Source organism: Elephantulus edwardii, unplaced genomic scaffold (genome assembly GCF_000299155.1).
Source record: "Elephantulus edwardii isolate Elephantulus edwardi_28Jun2011 unplaced genomic scaffold, EleEdw1.0 scaffold00117, whole genome shotgun sequence".
NCBI classification, from domain to species: Eukaryota; Metazoa; Chordata; class Mammalia; order Macroscelidea; family Macroscelididae; genus Elephantulus; species Elephantulus edwardii.
Genome location: NW_006399867.1, coordinates 4058852 through 4079586, shown reverse-complemented (window position 1 = coordinate 4079586; position 20735 = coordinate 4058852). Strand labels below are relative to the sequence as shown.

The 20735-nt window shown below is 40.7% G+C and overlaps 1 protein-coding gene across 1 annotated transcript in view; it reads left to right on the top strand.

Annotated features, from left to right (window-relative positions):
* The first annotated feature begins 16556 nt into the window (after positions 1-16556).
* VWA3A (von Willebrand factor A domain containing 3A) overlaps positions 16557-20735 on the top strand; it is a 73647-nt gene continuing 69468 nt past the window's right edge. Inside the window, exons 1-2 of the mRNA XM_006892696.1 lie at positions 16557-16618; positions 17320-17443. Coding sequence (XP_006892758.1) covers positions 16557-16618; positions 17320-17443 — 186 coding nt within the window. The remainder of the gene's footprint in view (positions 16619-17319; positions 17444-20735) is intronic.

Sequence of the window (20735 nt, the reverse complement as noted above, 5' to 3'; positions counted from 1 at the left end):
AATAGCAAAGGAAAAAGAAAGATAAAGAGGTGCATTTTCAGGTCTGGTTCAGAGTCTGGGGTCAGCCATCTGTTTCCAGTATCATCTTTATCTGGTGGCGATAGCAATATCTGAATGTAAGCTTGAACAATCTAGAAAAAAAAAACCTTTGGCACTCTTAAAGTGGAATAAGTGTACAGAGGTTTTGTTGTTTGTTGTTTTTGTGTACCATCAAGTCAAAACCGACTCATAGCTGACCCTCCAGAGGGCTTTCAGAAGCACAAAGTCACAGGAGGAGATTGCTCATCTTTCTCATGAGGAACAGCTAGTAGATTTGAACCCTATACCTCTGCGTTGGTGGTGGTTGTTATGTGCTGTCAAGTTGCCTGCGACTCATAGCAAACCTATATACAGCAGCTCTGAAGCCTGCCCTGTCCAGAGCCAGTCTCGCTGACTCCGACACACCTGCCCACAGTGCCCTACTTACTGTATCCAGCCATCTCATCCTGGGTCTTCCTCTCCTCCTCTGTCCTGCCACCCTTATGAGCATGATGTGCTTCTCCAATGACTGGTCCCTTGTGGCCACATGCCCAAAGTATATGAGATGGAGCTTTAAATTCCTAACCTCCAAGGAGAAACTTGTTTCACCCTCTCCAAGACAGACCTGTTGTTCTTGTTGTCGATCCATGGTATGTTTAAGACTCTTCTCCAGCACCACAACTCAAAGGCGTCAATTCTTTGTCTATTATTCTTAGTCCTTGTCCAACTCTCTGATGCATACCAAGAAACTGTGAAGACCATGGCCTGGATCAGGCGCACCTTAGTCTCTAGGCTTACATCATTGCTTATCAGTGCTCTGGAGAAGTGCTGGGCAGCAGATTTTCCCAGTGCAGTGTTATTTGCTAGCACAGTGGTTAGTGAAAAGGATCAAAAATGGTCTTTCCACCAATATTCCAAGGTATCCTTTAATTGGTACCTCCTACAACCTGATTAAATAGTAGGTGATTTTTATTTCTGAACTTTGGCTTTCAAAAACTTCTTTGATTCATGAAAGGTGACCTTTACAGCACTGAATCAAAGACTGAGAGTATTTTAGTAATTCAAGCTGAATTAAATTTGAATCTGAATAAGCTGAAAAAGAAAGGAGCTTCATAAGCTTTTCAGTAATAATTTCATGTGGAAGTAATTTATGTGGCTTAATTATGTGGACCTCAAACTTAAAAGGACTAAGGAAAGAAAATTAGTCTAGGAAAAGTGTAATGACTCAGAGAACTTGGCAACTTATGTTTTCATTATACTATTAATTGCTTCGACTAGCCTAGGAGATTGTAGATGTGAAGGAAAATAAAATCAGTGATAAATAGGAAAAATTTACATATTCTTTTAATTACTTGTCCAGTAAAATGAATTCTCTTTCCATGCAAAGAATTATTGGGGGTCCCCAAGTGGGGATTATGGTTTCAATTTTTTTTTAGCTACAAAAGTTGCAGTGTCACAGTGGCTAGGAAAGACCAATGTCAAAGGATGAAGGTCATTGCCAGTGAGTATTTATCACTGTTTGAAGGTGAAAGCTGAATAAAATCAGTTCACACATCATGAAGATAATGGCTATCTTCCAGGTGAAACTGTAAAAATGTTTGCCTCTTTCATAAGCTGGGTTCTCTAGAGAAACTGGTTATATCTTAATATCAAGAAAACAGGGAAAAATACTAAAAAAAAGAGAAGAGAAATCCTCACAACTTGGAAAATGGACAATGTCATGATAAATTGTGAAAAAATTGAAGCCGTCAGTTATTTCCTTTTCTTTGGCCCACAATCCATACCCATGGAGGCAGCAACCAAGAAATCAAAGAACAATTGCTTGTGGGGAGACAGAACTGAGGCATCCCTGGGGTTGTAGGTAATTCCATTTGGGGCTCTTTGCCTCCACTGCTGCAGGGCCATACTAGAGGCCAAACAGGGCAAGAGACTTAAGTGTGCACCACTTTGTGCAGAAGAAAGAATTTTTTTGGCTCCCTGGGACACAGGGCTGACCCTAGAGCCTCTGCATATGGCCCAGGCTGGAGTCCAATCTCCCATCAGACCAGAGACAAAGGAGCACACCAAGCCACAGGAGAAAAGGTCAGGAGAGGTGGGGACTCTGTGCCTAGAGCGGGCATTCTTTTGGGGAGACAGGACCGAGGTGTCCGTGGGGTTATAGGTCCCTCCATCTGGAGATTGTTGCCTCTGCAGCTGTGGGGCCATCCCAGGGGCTAAACAGGACTAGATATTTTAGTACACAGATCTTAAGGCAGAGGGAAGGGATTTTTGTAGCTCTCTGCAAGAGAGAAGGAGGGCTGACTTGAGATCTCCTGCACACAAGCTGCTTCAGCTGGCCACCACGATCTCTAATCTCATGCCACTCCAGAGACAAAGGAAGACATTAAGATCAAGGAAAAAAGTGCATGAGAAACTGAGTAGAGCACCTAGTCTCACACCACTCAGCCACTTCATATATGAAGGAGGCCTATAGAATTGATGTCAGGACCCTACTTCAAGGCAAGATTCCTACAGGGCTGCAGTGCAGAACAGGAGAACCTCAAGGACTTTAGGAAATGAAAATGCAATCCAGAACATTCAGACGGAAATGGCAGAGTGGCCAACACACTGGAAGGACAAAAAAAACTGTAACAGAAGAGATGGAGCAGAGAGTCAGTGAGCTGGAAGACAAGAACCTCAATGGAAACAAACTAGAAGAAAAAGCAGAGATGAGACATAAAGAAAACGAATGTTATTAGAATTATTTGGGATAAAAAGAAATAATATATATATGATTGGAATTCCAGAATATGAGTGAAATAGGGAAATCACTGAGAAAATTGAGGAAGAGGTACTAGAAGAAAGCTTCCTAGGTATTATGAAGAACAAGGAAATCCACATTCAGGAAGCTCAGAAAACACCAAAAAGACTAGACTCCAAAAGGAAAATATCAAGACATATCATAGTCAAATTCTCCAAAATAAGAGATAAGGATAGAATACTGAAAGCAGCATGAGAAAAGCAAAGAGTGACCTACAAATGAAAAACAATCTGATTAAGTGCTGATTTTTCAGCAGAAACAATGGTATGGCATAAACAGAAAGTTGAAAGAAAACAACTGTCATCCTAGGATCCTGTACCCAGCAAAGCTCTCCATCAAATACAAAGGAGAAATCACATCCTTTGCAGAAAAGAAAGAAATTAAGGAATTTGTGAAAACAAGACCAAACCTACAAGAACTTTTAAGGGAAGCCCTATATACAGAGACACCAAAGGAATGTGGATGGACAGTAGTAAGAAGCAACAACAAAAAGAAACACAGCAAAATGACAATGAGAAAAACCTGGTCTGTCAATAATCACACTTAATGTGAATGGACTTAAAGCATGAATCAAGAGGAAAAAGAGTAGCAGAATGGATAAAAAAGCAAAGCCTATCAATATATTGTCTACGAGAGACACATCTAATAAACGAAGAGAAATATAGACTCAAAAGTAAAGGCTGGACCAGATGTCCAACGACAACTGAATGGATTAAGAAATCATGGTATATTCACACAATGGAATACTACGCAGCATGCAGGAGCAATGATTTTGTAAATTATTGCCTAATTTGGGAGGAACTGGAGAACGTTATGCTGAGAGAACTAACTCAATTCCACAAGGACAAATAGTGTATAAAACTATTATTGTAGAATGAGTATAACTATCCAATTTGGGGAGGGTGGAAGCAGAGGGATGAGGATGTGCCGGAGAGGAGTGATTAATCATTGAGTTATAAAATTTGATGAGAGGGGCTGTGTGAGGGAAATTGGAAGAATCTTTTCTAGAAAAATAATGTATTTGAATTTTGTAGGTCAACGAGTATAATAATAAAAAAAATTAAAGGCTGGGAAAAAATATACCAAGAAAGAACACTCCCAGAGTCATTCTATGAAGCAAGCATAACCCTAATACCAAAACCAGGCAAAGATTTTACCAAAAAAAAAAGAAAGAAAACTACAGACCAATATCTTTCATGACCATACACACAAATCCTTAACAAAATCTTAGACAATAGAACCTAAAAACGCATAAAATAATTCATCATGACCAAGTGGGATTAATAAGAGGTATACGAGGATGGTTCAACATAAGAAAAACAATCAATGTAATTCATCATATTAACAAAACAAATAACAAGAGCCATATGACCTAGCAATTGATGCAGAAAAGGCATTTGACAAAATCCAACACCCCTTCCTTGTTAAGACACTCAGCAAAATTGCAATAGAAGGGAATTTCCTCAACATAGTCAAAAGTATATATTCAAAACCAAGAACCGATAGAATTCTCAATGAAGAAAGACTAAAAGCAATTTTTTTTTTGTGGACAGGGACCAGACAAGGATATCTACTGTCACCACTGCTATTCAATATTGTATTGAAGTATTTGCTGGGGCAGTACGACAAGAGAAGGGAACAAAAGGCATCTTGATGGGCAAAGAGATGGTTAAACTGTACTCTATACAGATGATATGATAGTGTACACAGAAAACCTCAAGGACTCTGCTTGATATAGCAGAGTGGCAGGATACAAAATCAATATCCAAAAATCAGTGGGATTTCTCTACAGTAACAACTCAGAGAAGGAAACCAAGAAAGCAGTACCATTTGGGAGTGAACCTAACTAAAGATACAAAAGACCTCTACAAAGAAAACTACAGAACATTTCTGCAAGACACAAGAAAAGCCCCAAAGAAATGGAAAAAATATTTCCTGTTCATGGCTAGGAAGGCTCAATATTGTGAAAATGACAATCGTACCAAAGCAATCTACATGTTCAACGCAATCCCAATACAGATACCAAATTCTTTTTTAAAGGAGATTGAAAGGGAAATTGTCAAGTTTATTTGGAGAGGAAAGAGACCCCAAATAAGCAAAGTCTTTTTGAAAAACAAAAATGAAGTGGGAGACATATCACTCCCTGACCTCTAAACCTGCTACACAAAAACATGGGAAGACTTCACAGAGGAGGACATTTAGATGATCAACACACACATGAAGAAATGCTCCAAATCACTGGTAGTAAGAGAGATGCAAGTCAAAACCATCTTACCCTGGCAGCAGTGGCAAAGTTAAGTAGGACATCAAAGAATAAATGTTGGAGAGGATGTGACAAGATAGGAACTCTTATACATTGTTGGTGGGATTGTAGAATGGTACCAGCACTCTGGAAGGCAGTTTGGTGTTTCCTCAAAAAGCTGAACATAAGGGAGCTCTGGTGGCCTAGTGGCAAGACGCTGCACTGCAATCCCAGAAGTATGTGGTTCAAATCCACCAGATGCTTTGCTGGAGAAGGAGGGGGCAATCTCCTCCTGTACTAGTCTGATCTGATTTGACAGTACACATAAGAATAATACAATAAAAATTTAAAAAGTTAAAAAAGCTGAAAATAGAAATTCCATGTGACCCAGCTATTCCACTGCTTGGTATATACCCCTAGAAAATGAGAATTGAGGCACAGAGACTTGTACACCAATGTTCATAGCATCGTACACCATAGCAAGAACATGGAAACAGCCCAGGTGCCCAATCACAAATGTAATGGATTGAGAAATTATGATACATTTACACAATGGAATACTAGGCAGCACGCAGGAGCAATGATTTTGTAAATTGCTATCTAACATGGGAGGGACTAGAGAGCGTTATGCTAAGTGAACTAATTCAGTCTCATAAAGACAAAGTCTGTATAGGATCAATATTGTAGAGTGTGTACAAGGATGCAGGCGAGGGGGGTGGGCTCAAGCATAGGGTCACACAATTTGATGGGTGGAAAGAGGGAATGGTAAAGGAAAGGGGGAAAGTCTGGTGTGAAAAACAATGTACATAAACTTGGCTTTGACAAGCACTGTGGCATTTGGACAAGAACAAACTGGGAGGAGGGTAGAGAGAATAGTGCAACAATGAATGAATGGAAACCCAAAATCTCTGTAAATGTTTATGGAAATTAATAAAATATAATTATAGAAAAAAAAAGAAAAACAATGTACATAAACTTAATGAACTTTGTATGTCAACCAGCATAAATTAAAATGTAAAAAAAAGAAAAAATATCTTGCATTGGGCAAAAGACCTTTGTGAAGTGATAAAGAACAAGGATGCCAGGTCCCTCTGATAAAAGCTGTGATGTTACTTCATATGCTTGTGAAATTTGGGCAGCGACTATTAAAGACTAAAGAAGAATCGATGCCTTTGAATAGTGGTGGTGGTGAAGACTATTGAATATCTTACGAGCTGTCAAGAAGAACAAGCAATTCTGCCTTGGAGAAAGTACAGCAAGAAGCCCTTTAAAGGCAAGGATTGTGACTCATTGCATCACACACTTTGGATATGTTTTTCAGAAGAATCCAGTCATCGTGTGTGGAAATGTGGAGCGTCAGAGAAAGAGAAGTCCCTAATGAAATGGATTGACTCTGTGACTGCAGCTAAGCACCGTGGAGAACGTGAGTTTGGAGCAGGATCAGGCAAGATTTCAATCTATTGAGTTGGAGTTTACTTGATGGCACCTAAAAGCTGTGTCTGTGTGTGTGTGTGTGTGTGTGTGTGTGTGTGTCAGAGAGCGAGTCAGTCTCAGCTACTGGTGTTGGAGGCTGCTGAATTCAGAGGCTGGTTAGTCCAAAGTCATTGTTCTTGACTCCAAGCTTTAAACACCTGTACAAACAAAATTCATCTTGAGAGAGCAGGGGTGCTGACAGCTGCCTTTGGAAACTAGTAATCCCCAGTCAGCAAGTATGACCGACTACTGGTTCAAGTCATGAATATAAGTAGATCTGACAACAGGCTCATTAGCAATCCTGCCAAAAGCTGTCTACAGATACAATGAAGTTCTGATCCAGATCCCTCCATCATGTCAAAAAAAAAAAAATCACCAACTTCACACAGAAAAGAAAGGAACCCCACATAAGCAGACAGTGAAGAAGAAAACATAGGAAGCTTTACATTTTCTGATCACAAAACCTTCCATACAGACACAGTAATGAAAAGAACATGGCACTGGTACAATGACAGGTATGAAGATCAAAAGAATAGAATTGAGAACCGAGAAATAAATCCATCCACTTATGCACAGCTGATCTTTGACAAAGAGATGAAATCTATTAAGTAAGGAAAAGATAGCTTCTTTAACAAGTGGTGCTGGCAAAGCTCAATCTCTGCTTGCAAAAAAATTGAAACAAGATCCATTTCTTACATCACATATAAAAACGAAGTCAAGATGGGCCAACGATGGAGGCATAAAACCTAAAACTATAAAGTTCATCAAAGAAAAAATGGGGCAAATGTAAGACCCCTAATCCATGGCATAAAAAGACTATGGAATATTACTAGAAGTGCACAATCTATAGAGGATAAACTAGATAACTGGGATCCGCTAAAAACTACACCCTTATGTGTATCAAAAGACTTAAAAAAAAACTAAAAGGACTCTACAGACTGGGTGGGGGAAGATTTGGCAATGGCACCTCTCATAAGGGCCTCATCTAAAAATTTTCTGGAAAACTCAAACACTGTTTAAGACATACAACCCAATTACAAAATGAGTAGAGGACATGAATAGACACTTCACCAAGGACGACACTAGATGGCCAAACACAAGAAGAAATGCTCAAGATCAGGAGCTATTGTTGTTGTGTACCATCAAGTCAGAACCAACCCATAGCTGACCGTCCAGCAGGTTTTCAGACAGTAAATCACACGGGAGGAGCCTGCCCATCCTTCTGCTGCAGGGCCGCTGGTGGATTTTAATTGCATGCCTTTGGGTTGACAGTGCAACTCCTTACCACGAAGACACCAGAGCGCCCAATTGTTGTTGTTATTGTGTGTAACATCAAGTCAGAACCTTCCCATAGCTGACCCTACAGGGAGTTATCAGAGGCAGTTAATCGTGCAGGAGGAGACTGCCTATCTCTCCTGCAGAGCAGCTGGTGGATTTGAAAACATGCTTTCAACATTGCAGCACAGTTTATTACCACTAGACCACACAGATGCAAATCAAAACGGGAAATAGCTATCATCTCACCCTGGCAAAAATAGCAATGCTCAATAAGGCAGGAGATAACACATATTTAGGATCAAGGCTACACAAACACGTAGCATTAACCATCACACATGGGTTATGGTGGGAACAAATGAAGCTGTGAGAGGTAGAAGGCTTGGCAGTTCTTAAAGAACTGCCACCACAAGTAGTTCTTTGAAATTGTAATACTTTTTGTTTGTTTGCTTTATATTTTATCACACCCTAAGTGGAATCTTTCAAGGAAACTTTTTAAACTAGTGACAAGAAATAATTTAGGTAAGACAAGCATCTCATTAGGCCCTAATTATAATTTAGTTATAGAATCCTAATAAAAATTTGCTTTCTGTCTTCCATTTTTCAATTTCCTCATTATTTAGCTAATTGTTGAGCTTTTGTTAATATTTCTTTTTTCATTTTTTCCTTTGTATGTATTCATTGTTACACATTTTCTCCTTCCTTTTCCTCCCCTTTGTTAATATTTCTAAACTTAATTCATTAATAATTATTGTGAATCAGTCAGTGTTATGTTCCTTGTCAGTTTCCATTAGGACTACTAAAAAGAATTTGGGAGACAACTTATCACTAAGGTAATTTCCTCTGCTCTTTTCTGTTTTAGGGACTCTTTGCATTGATAAGCCTGTATTTTCATTATATCTGTCTCAGAAGGGATAATAAAGTGTTTAACAATAGTGCTGGTAGTACCCAAAAAGAATTCAAACTCAAAACTACCAAGTCCATTATGACTCATAGCTACCCTCCACCAAATTTCTGAGCATGTAAATTTTTTTGTTGTGTTTTGTTTTTCTTTCTTGTGTATATACACAACACTCTTCAACAACATCAATTTTAAGACTAAGCTGGCCCTGATGCAGGCCGAGGTCTTTCCAATCACTTGCTATGCGTCTGAGAGCGGGACAGTGAGTAAAGATGACAGAAGAAGAATCAATGCCTTTGAGTTGTGGTGTTGGAAAAGTTGATTGAATATCCCATGGAATTCCAAGAGGACATACTGATAGGTCTTGAAGAAAGTGCAATCAGAGTGCTGCTTAAAAGCAAGTATGGCGAAAGTTTGTCTTTTCTACTTTAGATATGTTGCTAGGCAAGGCTATTCCTTGGAGAAGGACATCATATGTGGAAAGGTGGAGGGTCAGAGGAAGAGAGGAAGACCCTCACCCTCTGAGGTGGATTGACACAGCGATGGCAGTAATGGGCTCAGTATGTCAGAAGTAACGAGGATGGCAAAAGATAGGAGTGGTTCAAATTCGTTGTTCATAGAGTTGCTATGAGTTGTACTCGATTCAACAGCACCTAACAACAACTTCACATTATGCCAATAAATCCTCTTTGTTTCCGTAATATAGCAAAATAAAAAGCCATCTCAAAGACACATTTAGAATCGAGGCAAACATTCAGGAACCCTTCCTTCAGAAAGCTTGTGGACTCTGCATTCTCAAATCATTGCTGTTGAGTAGGGTTGCTGTGAGTTTTAACTGACTTGACTGCACACAACACCACCAACATTGTATCTGCAGTGTTTTTCATAAGCTTGGCTGTCAGCAGTAGGCCTGAGGAAAGAAGAAAACCTTTTAATCTCCAAGATCAAGTGGCAGGCTGTAGTAACTTCTTGGGATCTGCTTCCTCTGTTTTAAAACCATTTTAATTACTTTTTGCGTAATTCATTTACCGAGGCTTCATACACAAGCGTGGGGAAATCCAGAGAGTAGTCAGGCAAGCTAGCACGGGTATGTTTTTAGGGTTTCTGTTAGTTTAATTATGTATTCTTGCCCTTCCTGTGCGATCTGGAAAAATCTGTTCCAGTGGTTGCTAAATATTTATATTGTGGTTGGACCAACAAAGAAATAATAGAAAGCCAAGCCCTGCATAATTGCAAAACCACAGAAACCCAAGTAATTGTTTCCTAGTTTGGGGTATAGAAAAGGCAAAATTAGCGTTTTTCTTCTTTGCATCAATCAAAATGTCTTCTGCAGAAATCAACTGACCCAAAGATGTAGCAGCAGGCAAGGGAAATTGTGGTTTTTCTCTGGAAATCTTATGCCCTCCAACAACTAAATATGTTTTCATAAGATTATACCGTGATAGATGCAGGCTCACTGGGAGTTTAAGCACATGAACCAGTTATCAGCACAGTACAGTAATTTCAATTCATTGTTAAATGGAAAGGCAGTAAAATCAGCTTGGGGAATTTGCATGAAATCAGTGCAAAATTCCATAAAACTCTGAAGTATTATAGCCCACGTATCATGTAGATCTTTCCACTTCACCGCTCTCAGGTAAAGAGGAATAAATACTGTCTTATAGAATGAACAGAAATGATGAAAACGGTACCACAAAGATCAGTTACTGTAAAATGCATACCATTTCAGAAAACATTGGAAAGCAATAGGTTACGATTTAAAATGACTTAAAATCTAGATATAACAATACAGTTAATAGCCCTTTAATCCTATATGATCTAGAACCCTTAGTGCTAGATTTCTTTACAAGGAGTAAAGCATTCTAACCAGGACTGCTGCTGCTGCTTCAGGGAACAAGTAATCTTTTATTGAAGGAGTTCTGGCGCTCCCTCCACAGTTCCAAAGGCATGTGGTTCGAATCCACCAGCTGCTGGGAACAATTAATCTTTTATAGGAAGTCCTGAATTATAGTGGCAAATCCTGCAATAGCATACAGGCCATGGTCTTTGCTATCACTTGCTATATGCATCAGAGAGCTGGACAATGATGAGGGAGGATAGAAGGACAATTGATGCCTTTGAGCTGTGGTTCTGGAGAAGAGTATTGAGGATACCATGGACTGCTAGGAAAGCAAACAGATTCATCCTGGAAAGGGTTAAACCGGGCAAGGATTCTGAGGCTCCGTCTAACGTACTTTGGACATGTTGTAAGGAGGGACCGGTCCTTGGAGAGGGACATCATGCTTGGAAGGGTGAAGGGACAGCGCAGGAGGGGAAGTCCCTCTATGAGGTGGATTGATTCAGTGACTGGGGTAATCGGGATGGGTGTATCAGAGACAGTGCGATTGGCACAGGACAGAGCAGAGTTTAGGGCTATTGTACATAGGGTCGCTATGAGTCGCAAGTGACTCGACGGCACATAACAACAACAACATTGATATTGAGGAAGTCTCAGTAAGGCGTAGAAGTGTACACACGAATTGTAATATGTTCTGCTGATAAAACTCATCCCACATTGGTAGTTGTTTGGCCCATACAGTTTCAAGAATTAATGAAATATATATAATAAAACTCATCCCACATTGGTAGTTGCTGGAGCCATTCAGTTTCAAGAATTAATGAGAAAAGTCTGGGTTAAGTGGACAGGAGTGGAGTTAAATTTCCTTTTTTTGTGTAACTAATGCTTTCAAACATCAAACAGCTCCCTCCCTTTTAATTAATTCTGATTTAGAATTCTTGTAGAAGTCTTTGGAGGGTCTGGTAAACTTAATAAGATTTCCCTTTTTTTCTAAAAATTACACATGGTGGGCCCATTTAAACAAAAAATTTGAGTCCAGCAAATAATATAGGAGTGTCATGGCTAAGCAGAAAGCGATGCAAATCTCTAACAGGGCCAAGAGAAATAAAAGTATGTTTTAAATTAAAGCAATTCTGAACTTGTAATTCCTACAGCATTTGAAGTTTTAGTACTCTGGGCAGGGACTTTTATAAATATGTGGGGTTAATTGCAGAGAGTCAGCCATTGGATTTCTAGAGAAGTGTTAAAAAAATACAGAGGGGTGGGGGAAGGGATATTTCTTTCTAGGAAGTGGCTCATGTGCTTATAGAGGTTGGCAAATCCCAGGTATGTTAGTCATACCTCAGGAGAAAGGGGTCTGGGGAAGTAAAAATATCCAAGACTGGCCAACTGACTTCCAAAGGAATCTGGAGAGGCTAGCAAGTTCAAAATAAGAGGGTTTCAGAGGCTGCTGAGTCCAACCAGAGATGGCAGGCTGGCTTCAGAGGGTGACAAGGCCGAGCATGACAGGAGCATGCCGCCTTCATAAGAGAGATGCTTTATCAGGAAAACAAGCTCTCTTGTTTTGTCAGAGTCAGCCCATACATATATTCAGTGCAGGCCATAGTCCTGAGCAGACTTCCTCTACCTCAGATCAGGTTGATCATATAATTTTATAACTGAAGCTATGGTGGCCTAATAGTAAGAAGCTGTGCTGCCATCCTGAAGGCAAGTGGTTCAAATCCACCAGCTGCTCTGCAGGAGAAAGATGGGCAATCTCTTCCCATGTGATTAACTGCCTCTACTACCTCGCTGGAAGGTCAGCTATGGGCGCGTTCCAACTAAACGGGACATAAAAACAACAATACTGCCTTATTAACATCAAGTCAACTACAACTTATAGCAACCCTATGAACAGCAAATTAGAACCTTGCCCTATTTTGCCATCTCTGATATGTTTGAGCCCATTATTGGGTTCCCTGTGTCAGTGTATCTTATTGAGGGTCTTCCTCTCTTTCTCTGACCTTCCTTTCCCAACATGATGTCTTTTTCCAAAGACTGGCCCTCCTGACAACTTGTCCAAAGTGTGTGAGATGAAATTTCACAACTCTTGCCTCTGTGGAACGCCCTGGTTGCATTTCCTCCAAGACAGTTTATTCTTTGCAGTTTATGGGATAGTCAGCACCCTCCCCTACAGCAAACTGATAGATAAGTGTCGTACCATAAGAGCAAACCATAAAACAAGCAAGTATACAAATATTATAAAAGAAATATAAATCCTATGGGAAACAACAAAGATTCTCACCACTGTGCCAATTGGCAACATCAGTATGGATGGTGAAGGGATTGAAGATAGTTAACAGTTTTGGTTTACTTTGCTTCACAGTCAACACTCTTGGTAACAGCGGCCAGGAAATCAAGAGATGAATTGCATTGGGAAAGTCAGCTATGAGGGACCTCTCAAGAGTACTGAAGAGCAACGATGTCAGGCTGGAGACTAAGGTGCGCCTGATCCAGGCTATAGTCTTTGCAATTATGTGCTATGTATTGAAGAGTTGGACAGTGACTAGGGATGATAGAAAGAGAATTGATGCCTTTGAGCTGTAGAGCTGGAGGAGAGTGTTGAATGGACTGCTAGGAGAACAAACAGGTTTGTCCTGGAGAGGGTGAAGCCAGAATGCTCCTCGGAGTCAAGGATTCTGAAGCTTCATCTGACATACTTTGGACATGTTGCAAGGAGGGACTGGTCCTTGGAGAGGGACAGCATGTTTAGCAGAGTGGAGGGGCGGCACAGGAGAGGAAGACACTCAATGACATGGATCGATTCTGTGGTTGGGGTGGTGGGAATAAGTGTGTTTGAGATGGCTAGCTTGGCACAGGATAGAACAGCGTTTAGAGCTCTTGTACATAGGGTTGCTATGAGTCGCAGGAGACTCGATGGCACATAACAACAACAACAACAACATGGGAAATAGGGAGGGGAAAACCCATATTGGCTTGGGACAGTGTTTCTGTCAACTCAGAAGAAGACTGGAGTTGGGGAAATTGGGGTGCCCAGCCATGTCAAAGTTTCTGCTCATCTGAATGGTAACTGAAGCCCACCATATGGATAACCCCTTTTCTGGTCTGGGATATGCTGAGGGTGTGTTAAGAGGTGGGACACTCAGCCTGGTGCAGAGTTTCTGCTGACTTCAGGAAAGCCTGTGTTCGCCTGCTTGGCTAGAGAGTGCATGGGATGGGTACCCAGTCAGAGATGGTTAATGTGAAGAGACTGTAACTGCTTGTCTGACATGTCCAAGCCATGGAGTGTTTCAGGTAAGGGTAAACAGTAAAAGGAATGGATCCCCGTCAGAGGAGGTGCCCCCTCTAATCCAGGGACTAACTGTGGGTTAAATGTGGCACAGTCCATCAGCTCTGGGCGGAATATCCTGAGAGCTTTCGTCTGCAGATACAAGACAGTGTGGGCATGACCTGAGGAAGAGAGGGAGGGGTCTCAGGGGTCAGGCACAGCGGATTGAACCATTACAGCTGTGAGGATATTGCTGCTGCCCTCCTGAGTTCTCCCACCATGTTGACAGGTGTTAAAGACAGCTATGCTAGTCAAGATTGCTCTTCTTATTCGATGTTTCAAGTCACTCTCTTCAGTCAGTGTTTGAATTACTTCCTCATTATTTCTTGTTAGACTGTGAGTTGAAGAATTAGCATTTCTGTTATCCTTGTTTTCTGGTGTCTTCAGTGCAGAGGTTCTCAACTATTGTCTGTCTCGTGTGACATCTTGACGAACTGTGTCACAAGGGGTAGCATTTATAACACATAAGATAGTTACATTATACTGAGAACTATGGCCATGTAGGCATACAATATTAACCATTAGTAGCATCAGTTAGAAGCTGGAACAGTCATCCATTAATATGTTGTTGTTGTTGTTGTTGTTGTGTACCATAGAGTTGGAACCAATTCATAGTTGACCCTGCTGCAAGTTTTCAGAGGCAGTTAATTGCACAGGAGGAGATTGCCCACCCTTCTTCCGTAGAGCAGCTGGTGGCCTTGAACAGCATGCCTTCAGGATTGCAGTGCAGCCCTATCTACAAGAGCACCCTATCTACAAGTATACATGGTGGTTTCTTGGTGCATGTTAAATGCCACTGGGGGTGGGTGGGGGGTGGGAATCCTCCTATTGGATCCTACAGAAGATTTTGGGGCATTGGGGTGTGTCTCTTTCTTAACTCGTTTCTCTAATTTGTAGCGATCTTTTTTCCAGTGCCTGAGTTTCTTGAAGTAATTTTAAGTGCCAGGTTTAGTGCCTCCAGAAGGTTTTGCTGGTTAGGTGATTACAAGTGTTGTAATTGTAAAACTGGTAACTCATTTCAGAGGATTTTTTAGTCTCCAAGATCTGAGAAACTTTCTGAGCTAAATTGACGACCTCAGCAATGGAAGCTACTTTTCTATATACTTGATGTGTTTTACTGGGTCTGGAAGTCCAGATTGTAAACAGGACAGGAATAAAGCATTAAGAACTTCTAAGTGTGTCTAAGGAGTAAGAGTAACATGGAGAGGATCTTCATTTTCTCTCCTGGAGACACTTAAAAGCCATTTTGGGAATTGGCTTTATGTTTTCACCAGGTTCATTAAGTTAAGGGGAATGGAATGCCGTGACAAAGTATTAGTTGTTGTGTGTACCATGGAGTTGGAACTGACTCATAGCTGACCCAGTTGCAGGTTTTCAGAGGCAGTTAGTTGCATAGGAGGAGATTGTCCATCCTTCTCCCGCTGGGCAACTGGTGGATTCGAACCATGTACCTTCACATTGCAGCACATCTTCTTACCACTAGGCCACCAAAGCTCCCAAAGTATTAGTAGAGGAATATTTAGTAGCATAAGAGAAGCAAGGAGGCAGAAGAGGATGCAACACTCTTTGGGAAATAGCAGAAGCAGTACTCAGTGGTCAATTTACAGCAATAAATGTCCACATCAAAAAAAGAAGAACCCAAGTCAACATTTTAGCCCAACATCTCAGAGAATTCAAAAAAGAAAGCAAGTAAACACTACAGCTTTCAAATGAAAGGAAATAATCAAGAGCAGAAATAAATGAAGCAAAAAAAAGCAATGGGAAGAATCAAGACGTGTTAGTTGCTTTTATGCGATCAAGTCAAGTAGCGACCTTATGAGCAAAAGATCTGAACCCTGTTCTATCTTGAGCCATCCTCACACTTCCTGACACACAACAGCGGCAGTCACCCTGTCAGTCTACCTGGTCAAGAGTCTTTCTCTCCTTCGCCAACCCTCCACCCATCTGAGCATCTTGTCCCTCTCCAAGGAATAGTCTCTTCTTGCAACATGCCCAAAATATGTGAGGCGAAGCCTCATCACTCTTGCCTCCAAAGAGCAGTCTGAATATGTCCCCTCCTTTTCATCCTTCAAGAATGCTAAAGTGCAGAAACCACCTTTCTTATACAATACTTCTTTTCTACCTACCTTCCTTAGTTTCTTCTATTATCATCTTGTTTATCTATTTCATAGCACTTAGCACAACTTGTCATGTGTTTCATGTCAGTCCCTTAGAATACAAACTATGAAGAGCTCTATGAAGGCAAGCTCTATCCCAGCAGATTTCCAATGGGAACAATTTATTTGGAGACCTCTTTGGTGGTCACAGTGGGGTTGGGTTGCTACTGGCATCTGGTGGGCAGAGGTCAAGGATGCAGTCAGAGACCCTACAATACACAGAACAAGTCCCACAATGAAGGATTATCTAGTCCAAAGTTACAAAGGTGCCAACATTGCGAAAGGCTTATCTTATTCCTTGTTATCTCCTCACTGCCTAGCACAGTCCTTGATCCCTAGTGAGTGTTCTAGAAGTATTTATTTATTGCAAGAAATAAGAATTGAGTAATTAAATAATGACTTGCAGAATTAACTATAGGAGAGTTGAGCTGAACATAAATATCCACTGAAGCTGCTGTGCATTAATCTTTCCCTTTTTTATGGCATTCTTTCTGTCCTAGGAAAATAAGCTTTATGAATATTAATAATGGCTGCACAAAGAAGACAAGGTTTCCATGGTCAAGATAATAAATTTCAAGAAAATCATTGGTAAGCATCTTCTCTGAGTTTGCAAATGAAAAACAAATGCGATTTTGCTCATGGAAATTTAGGAGAAGAAGAATACTGACTATCCCGTGGACAGTGAGAAGAGCAGTGGAGTCTGTACTGGAGGAACGAGGGTGCACTTTAGAGGGAAGGATGGTGGAATTTTGTCTCACATACTTTGGACAGGTCGTCAGGAGGGATTGGTTCTTGGAGAGAGACATTATGCAGGGAATGGTAGAGAGGGTCAGGGAAGGAGAGGAAGACCCTCAACAAGATGGTTTAACAGTGACTAACAATGGGCTTGGGCCTGGAGGAGACAGCCGAATGATGCATGACAGGGCAAGGTTCAGATCGGTTGTTCATTGAGTCTCTATGAGTCGTAGTTGACTCAATGGTACCTAACAACAACAACAAAAACAACAACAACAACAACAACAACAACAACTCTGCCTTGAGGTGAGATTGAGTGAACATGGATCATTATGTCACTAAATCTACGTGAGGATGATCTGCCTACCAGAACAATATAATAAAATGTCTTATAATCATGGAGTCTGTACTGCACCAGAGAATTCTCCTGTTACTGCATCAAAAAAGAAAACACTTCTGGAATCCTTTCAGGGGCCTTAGGGAAGGGGGAAGCAGGGGTAGTGTGGAGTCAAGGTTCAATGCTAGATCACTGAGCATCACTTTATGTCTTACAGCAGGAGGAGAAATGCTGACAAGGGGCCAAAGAAGCAAGTGAGCCAGAAGAACACCAGTGGACTTGACCAAACTGCAGACACAGGACTACTGGTCACTCATGTAAACCAGACTCAGGACTTACTGGTAAAGACCGTAACGCTTTAACTGATGCTGAAATCTTAGTCAGGGAATGCAGAGTGGTTGTTTTCTGAACACTCCTTTCTTTATATAGATTCCCAGGATTGAAATAATTAGTCAAGCATTTATTTCTAACCCTCCTCTTCTAGGAAGAATCTCTACACCACTGAGAGACATTGTACAGCACTCTTGACCACACTGTTAAATATTCAAGAATGTGAAAATTCTGCCAACATTACCAAAATTTGACGTTTAAGTTACTTAATTCTAAAATTTCCTCTCTTAAGGTGTAATTTTTTTAAATTGTTGTTGTGTACCACAGAGTTGGAACAAACCCACAGCTGACCCTCTGGTGGGTTTTCAGAGGCAGTTAATCACACGGGAGGAGATTGCCCATCCTTCTCCTGCAAAGCAGCTGGTGGCCTCGAACCATGTGCCTTTGGGATTGCAGCACAGCTTCTTGCAACTAGGCCGGATTAGAGGAGCAAAATCAATCTCTTTAATACCTGAACTGTGGCTTTATTTATGTCGACTCCTGATAAGAAAAAAAGTACAGTTTTCTTAAAATAGAGAACAGATTGTTCAGAATTCACAATGTATTGCGCAGTGGAAACAGTTGTCATCGGTGGTGTGTGGTGCAGGGCTAGCTCATAATCATCTCTCTAATCTACACTCACTCGCTGTTGTCAAGTCCAACCGTCCATCAAGTTTCCAAGGCTGAAAATCACAATCAAAAGACACTGCCCATTTTTCTCCCAAGGAGCCACTGGTGGATTCGAGCTAGAGTTGAAATATGATATCTTTTGAAATTGTAATAGATCAAAACAGTACATTTTTTAATGCCAGCAATTAAACAGTGAAGAAAATAGTCATATATTATTTTTCTCAAGTTTTTTACATTTAAGGGAAGGCAAGTTTAACTCTAAATAACATGAAGAAAGGTGAATGGAGGAAGCTCAAGTGACCCAGTGGTAAGGAGCTATACTGCAGTCCCAAAGGCAAGTGGTTCATATCCACCGGTTTCTCCACTGGAGAAGGATAAGCAATGTCTTCCCGTCTGATTTACTGTCTTTAAAAACCTGCTGGAAAGTCAACTGTGGGTAGGTCCCAACACAGCAGTGACTTTAAAAACAAGAAAGAGATGACTGGAAATCATAAGTCTCTGTAAACTTTCATTAAAATTTATTTTAAAAAAAGAAAGAAAAATGAATGGAATCTTGACATTCATAGAAACATTTGAGTAGATTTCAGACAGTGATAGAATATATCTAAATTCATATCAAAATGTATGACTTCCCAAGTGTGTGAGGACCACTTTTCTTTAGACTTCTCTAGGACCTCCGTTGAGCAAATAAACATCAGTAGGACATAGGGAAAGGATTGCCCCCTTACAAAAAATGTTATACAGATTTCCCAGCGTTGTTACTTACTGTCCCATCAGCAGCAGATTGTGTTGACCTTATGTATAACAGGCTAAAAAATGAATCCTGCACCATCTTCGTGATAATTGACGTGTTTGAATTCATGGTTGCATTTGCTCTGTCAGTCCATCTCATTGAGGGTTTGCTTTGCCTTCGCTGACCCTCTGCTTCACCCAACACGATGTCCTTCTCTAACAATTGACCCCTCCTGATGATGTGTCCAAAGTAAGCAAGTTGAAGTCTTTGATAATATGCTAGGTGTGATCACAGGTCTTTCGTTCATAGAGTCGCTCTGAGTCGTCTAAGACTCAACGGCACTTAACAACGACAACAAAGAGAGAGCTACGTTGGTCTAGTGGATAGAAAGTTATGCTACCAAGCCCAAGGTGGGTGATTTTAATCCGTGGTCCTCAGGCCTGGTTTAAATTGTTTTTGGTCAAACATTCTTCTAGGTGATATAGCACTGGTCAGTCCATTTGCTGTGCAGAGGTAACTCACGGTTGCTGTGATGTGGAACACTGTGACACTGATGTGTCAAATGCATTAATGGTAACCCATGGCGGACAATGTTTGTTGGAGCTCCCCAATTAAAACAAGCTTGGAAGCAGGAGTGGCATCCACTTCCGAAACAGTTTGCCTCTGGAAACTCTAGGAACAGTGCTCAGGCCTTTCATTCATAGGGTCGCTATGAGTTGTCTATGACTTGATGGCACTTAACAACAACAACAACATGATCATAGGGTTTTCACTGGTTTGTATTTGGAAGTCGATTACCAGGTCTTTTTTCCTATTCTAACTTAGTCTGAAAGAACCATTGCGACTTGCCTGCCTGACCCTGCTGACATAGCTTCTAGTCTCATAGTACAGCACACTGACAGACAAGACTTGTTCGTTTTGTCTTGTAGTAAAAAAGCACATAAAGTATATTTAAGACACCTGTTTTTTTATATTCTACAGTCTAGTCTTTAATGTGTTTATTAGTGGTCCCTCAAATTTCGATAATACTGAATCTGTGTCTTAAATGACCTTTTTAAGTGCAAGAAAAGTGGAAGGAAAGTAAGGTAAGAGTCTACCGGCTCAGACGGCTTAGCTGTGAAAGACTGAAAGAGTGCCCTCTGCTGTTCAGACAATGTGAAGCCCTGTTTCCTTCAGTATAAAACAGGTGTCCTGGTTTTGAGTACTGCTCTTTGAAAAGCAAAGGAAAAATTCTTTCATTGTTTTACAATCCCTTCCCCCAGGTCCACTCCACTCCACAGCCTTTGTTCTGGACTCCTGTCATGACAAAAATACCTAATCACATATTCCTTTTACTGGGGGGAGGGGGAGGCGGGGAGGCAGGGAGAAAAGTGCAAGAATGAATGAATGATAATCCAAAATCTGTAAATTTTCATTAAAATTAATAATAATTTTAAAAACGGAGTACTGCTCTAGAACAGTACTGAACATTCCACAGATTTCCAAAAGAACAAACAATCTGTCTTGGAGGAAGGTGCAAACAGAGTGTGCTTAGAGACAAGGATGGGGAAACTTCGCCTCATACTCTGAGCATGTTTTCAGGAGGGACCTGTCCTTGGGAAAAAAAGACATCGTGCTTGGAAAGGTTGAAGGTCAGAGCTATTGAATCCCGACTACTCAATGGCACGTAACCACAACCACAACAGCTCCACCACTTACTACTTGAGACCCGAGAGGTGTTACTTTCATTCTTTCTGCCTTGTTTCCTTGTCACTAAAATGAGGTTAGTGATAGAAACTACAATATAAAATTAATGGAAGGAGCTTGACACCTAAGTGTGGTTTAAGTGCTTGCTTCTTTAAGTGTAATTGAAGATACGTACTATTTAAGTGTAATTATTAGTATGATTTTCACACTTCTTT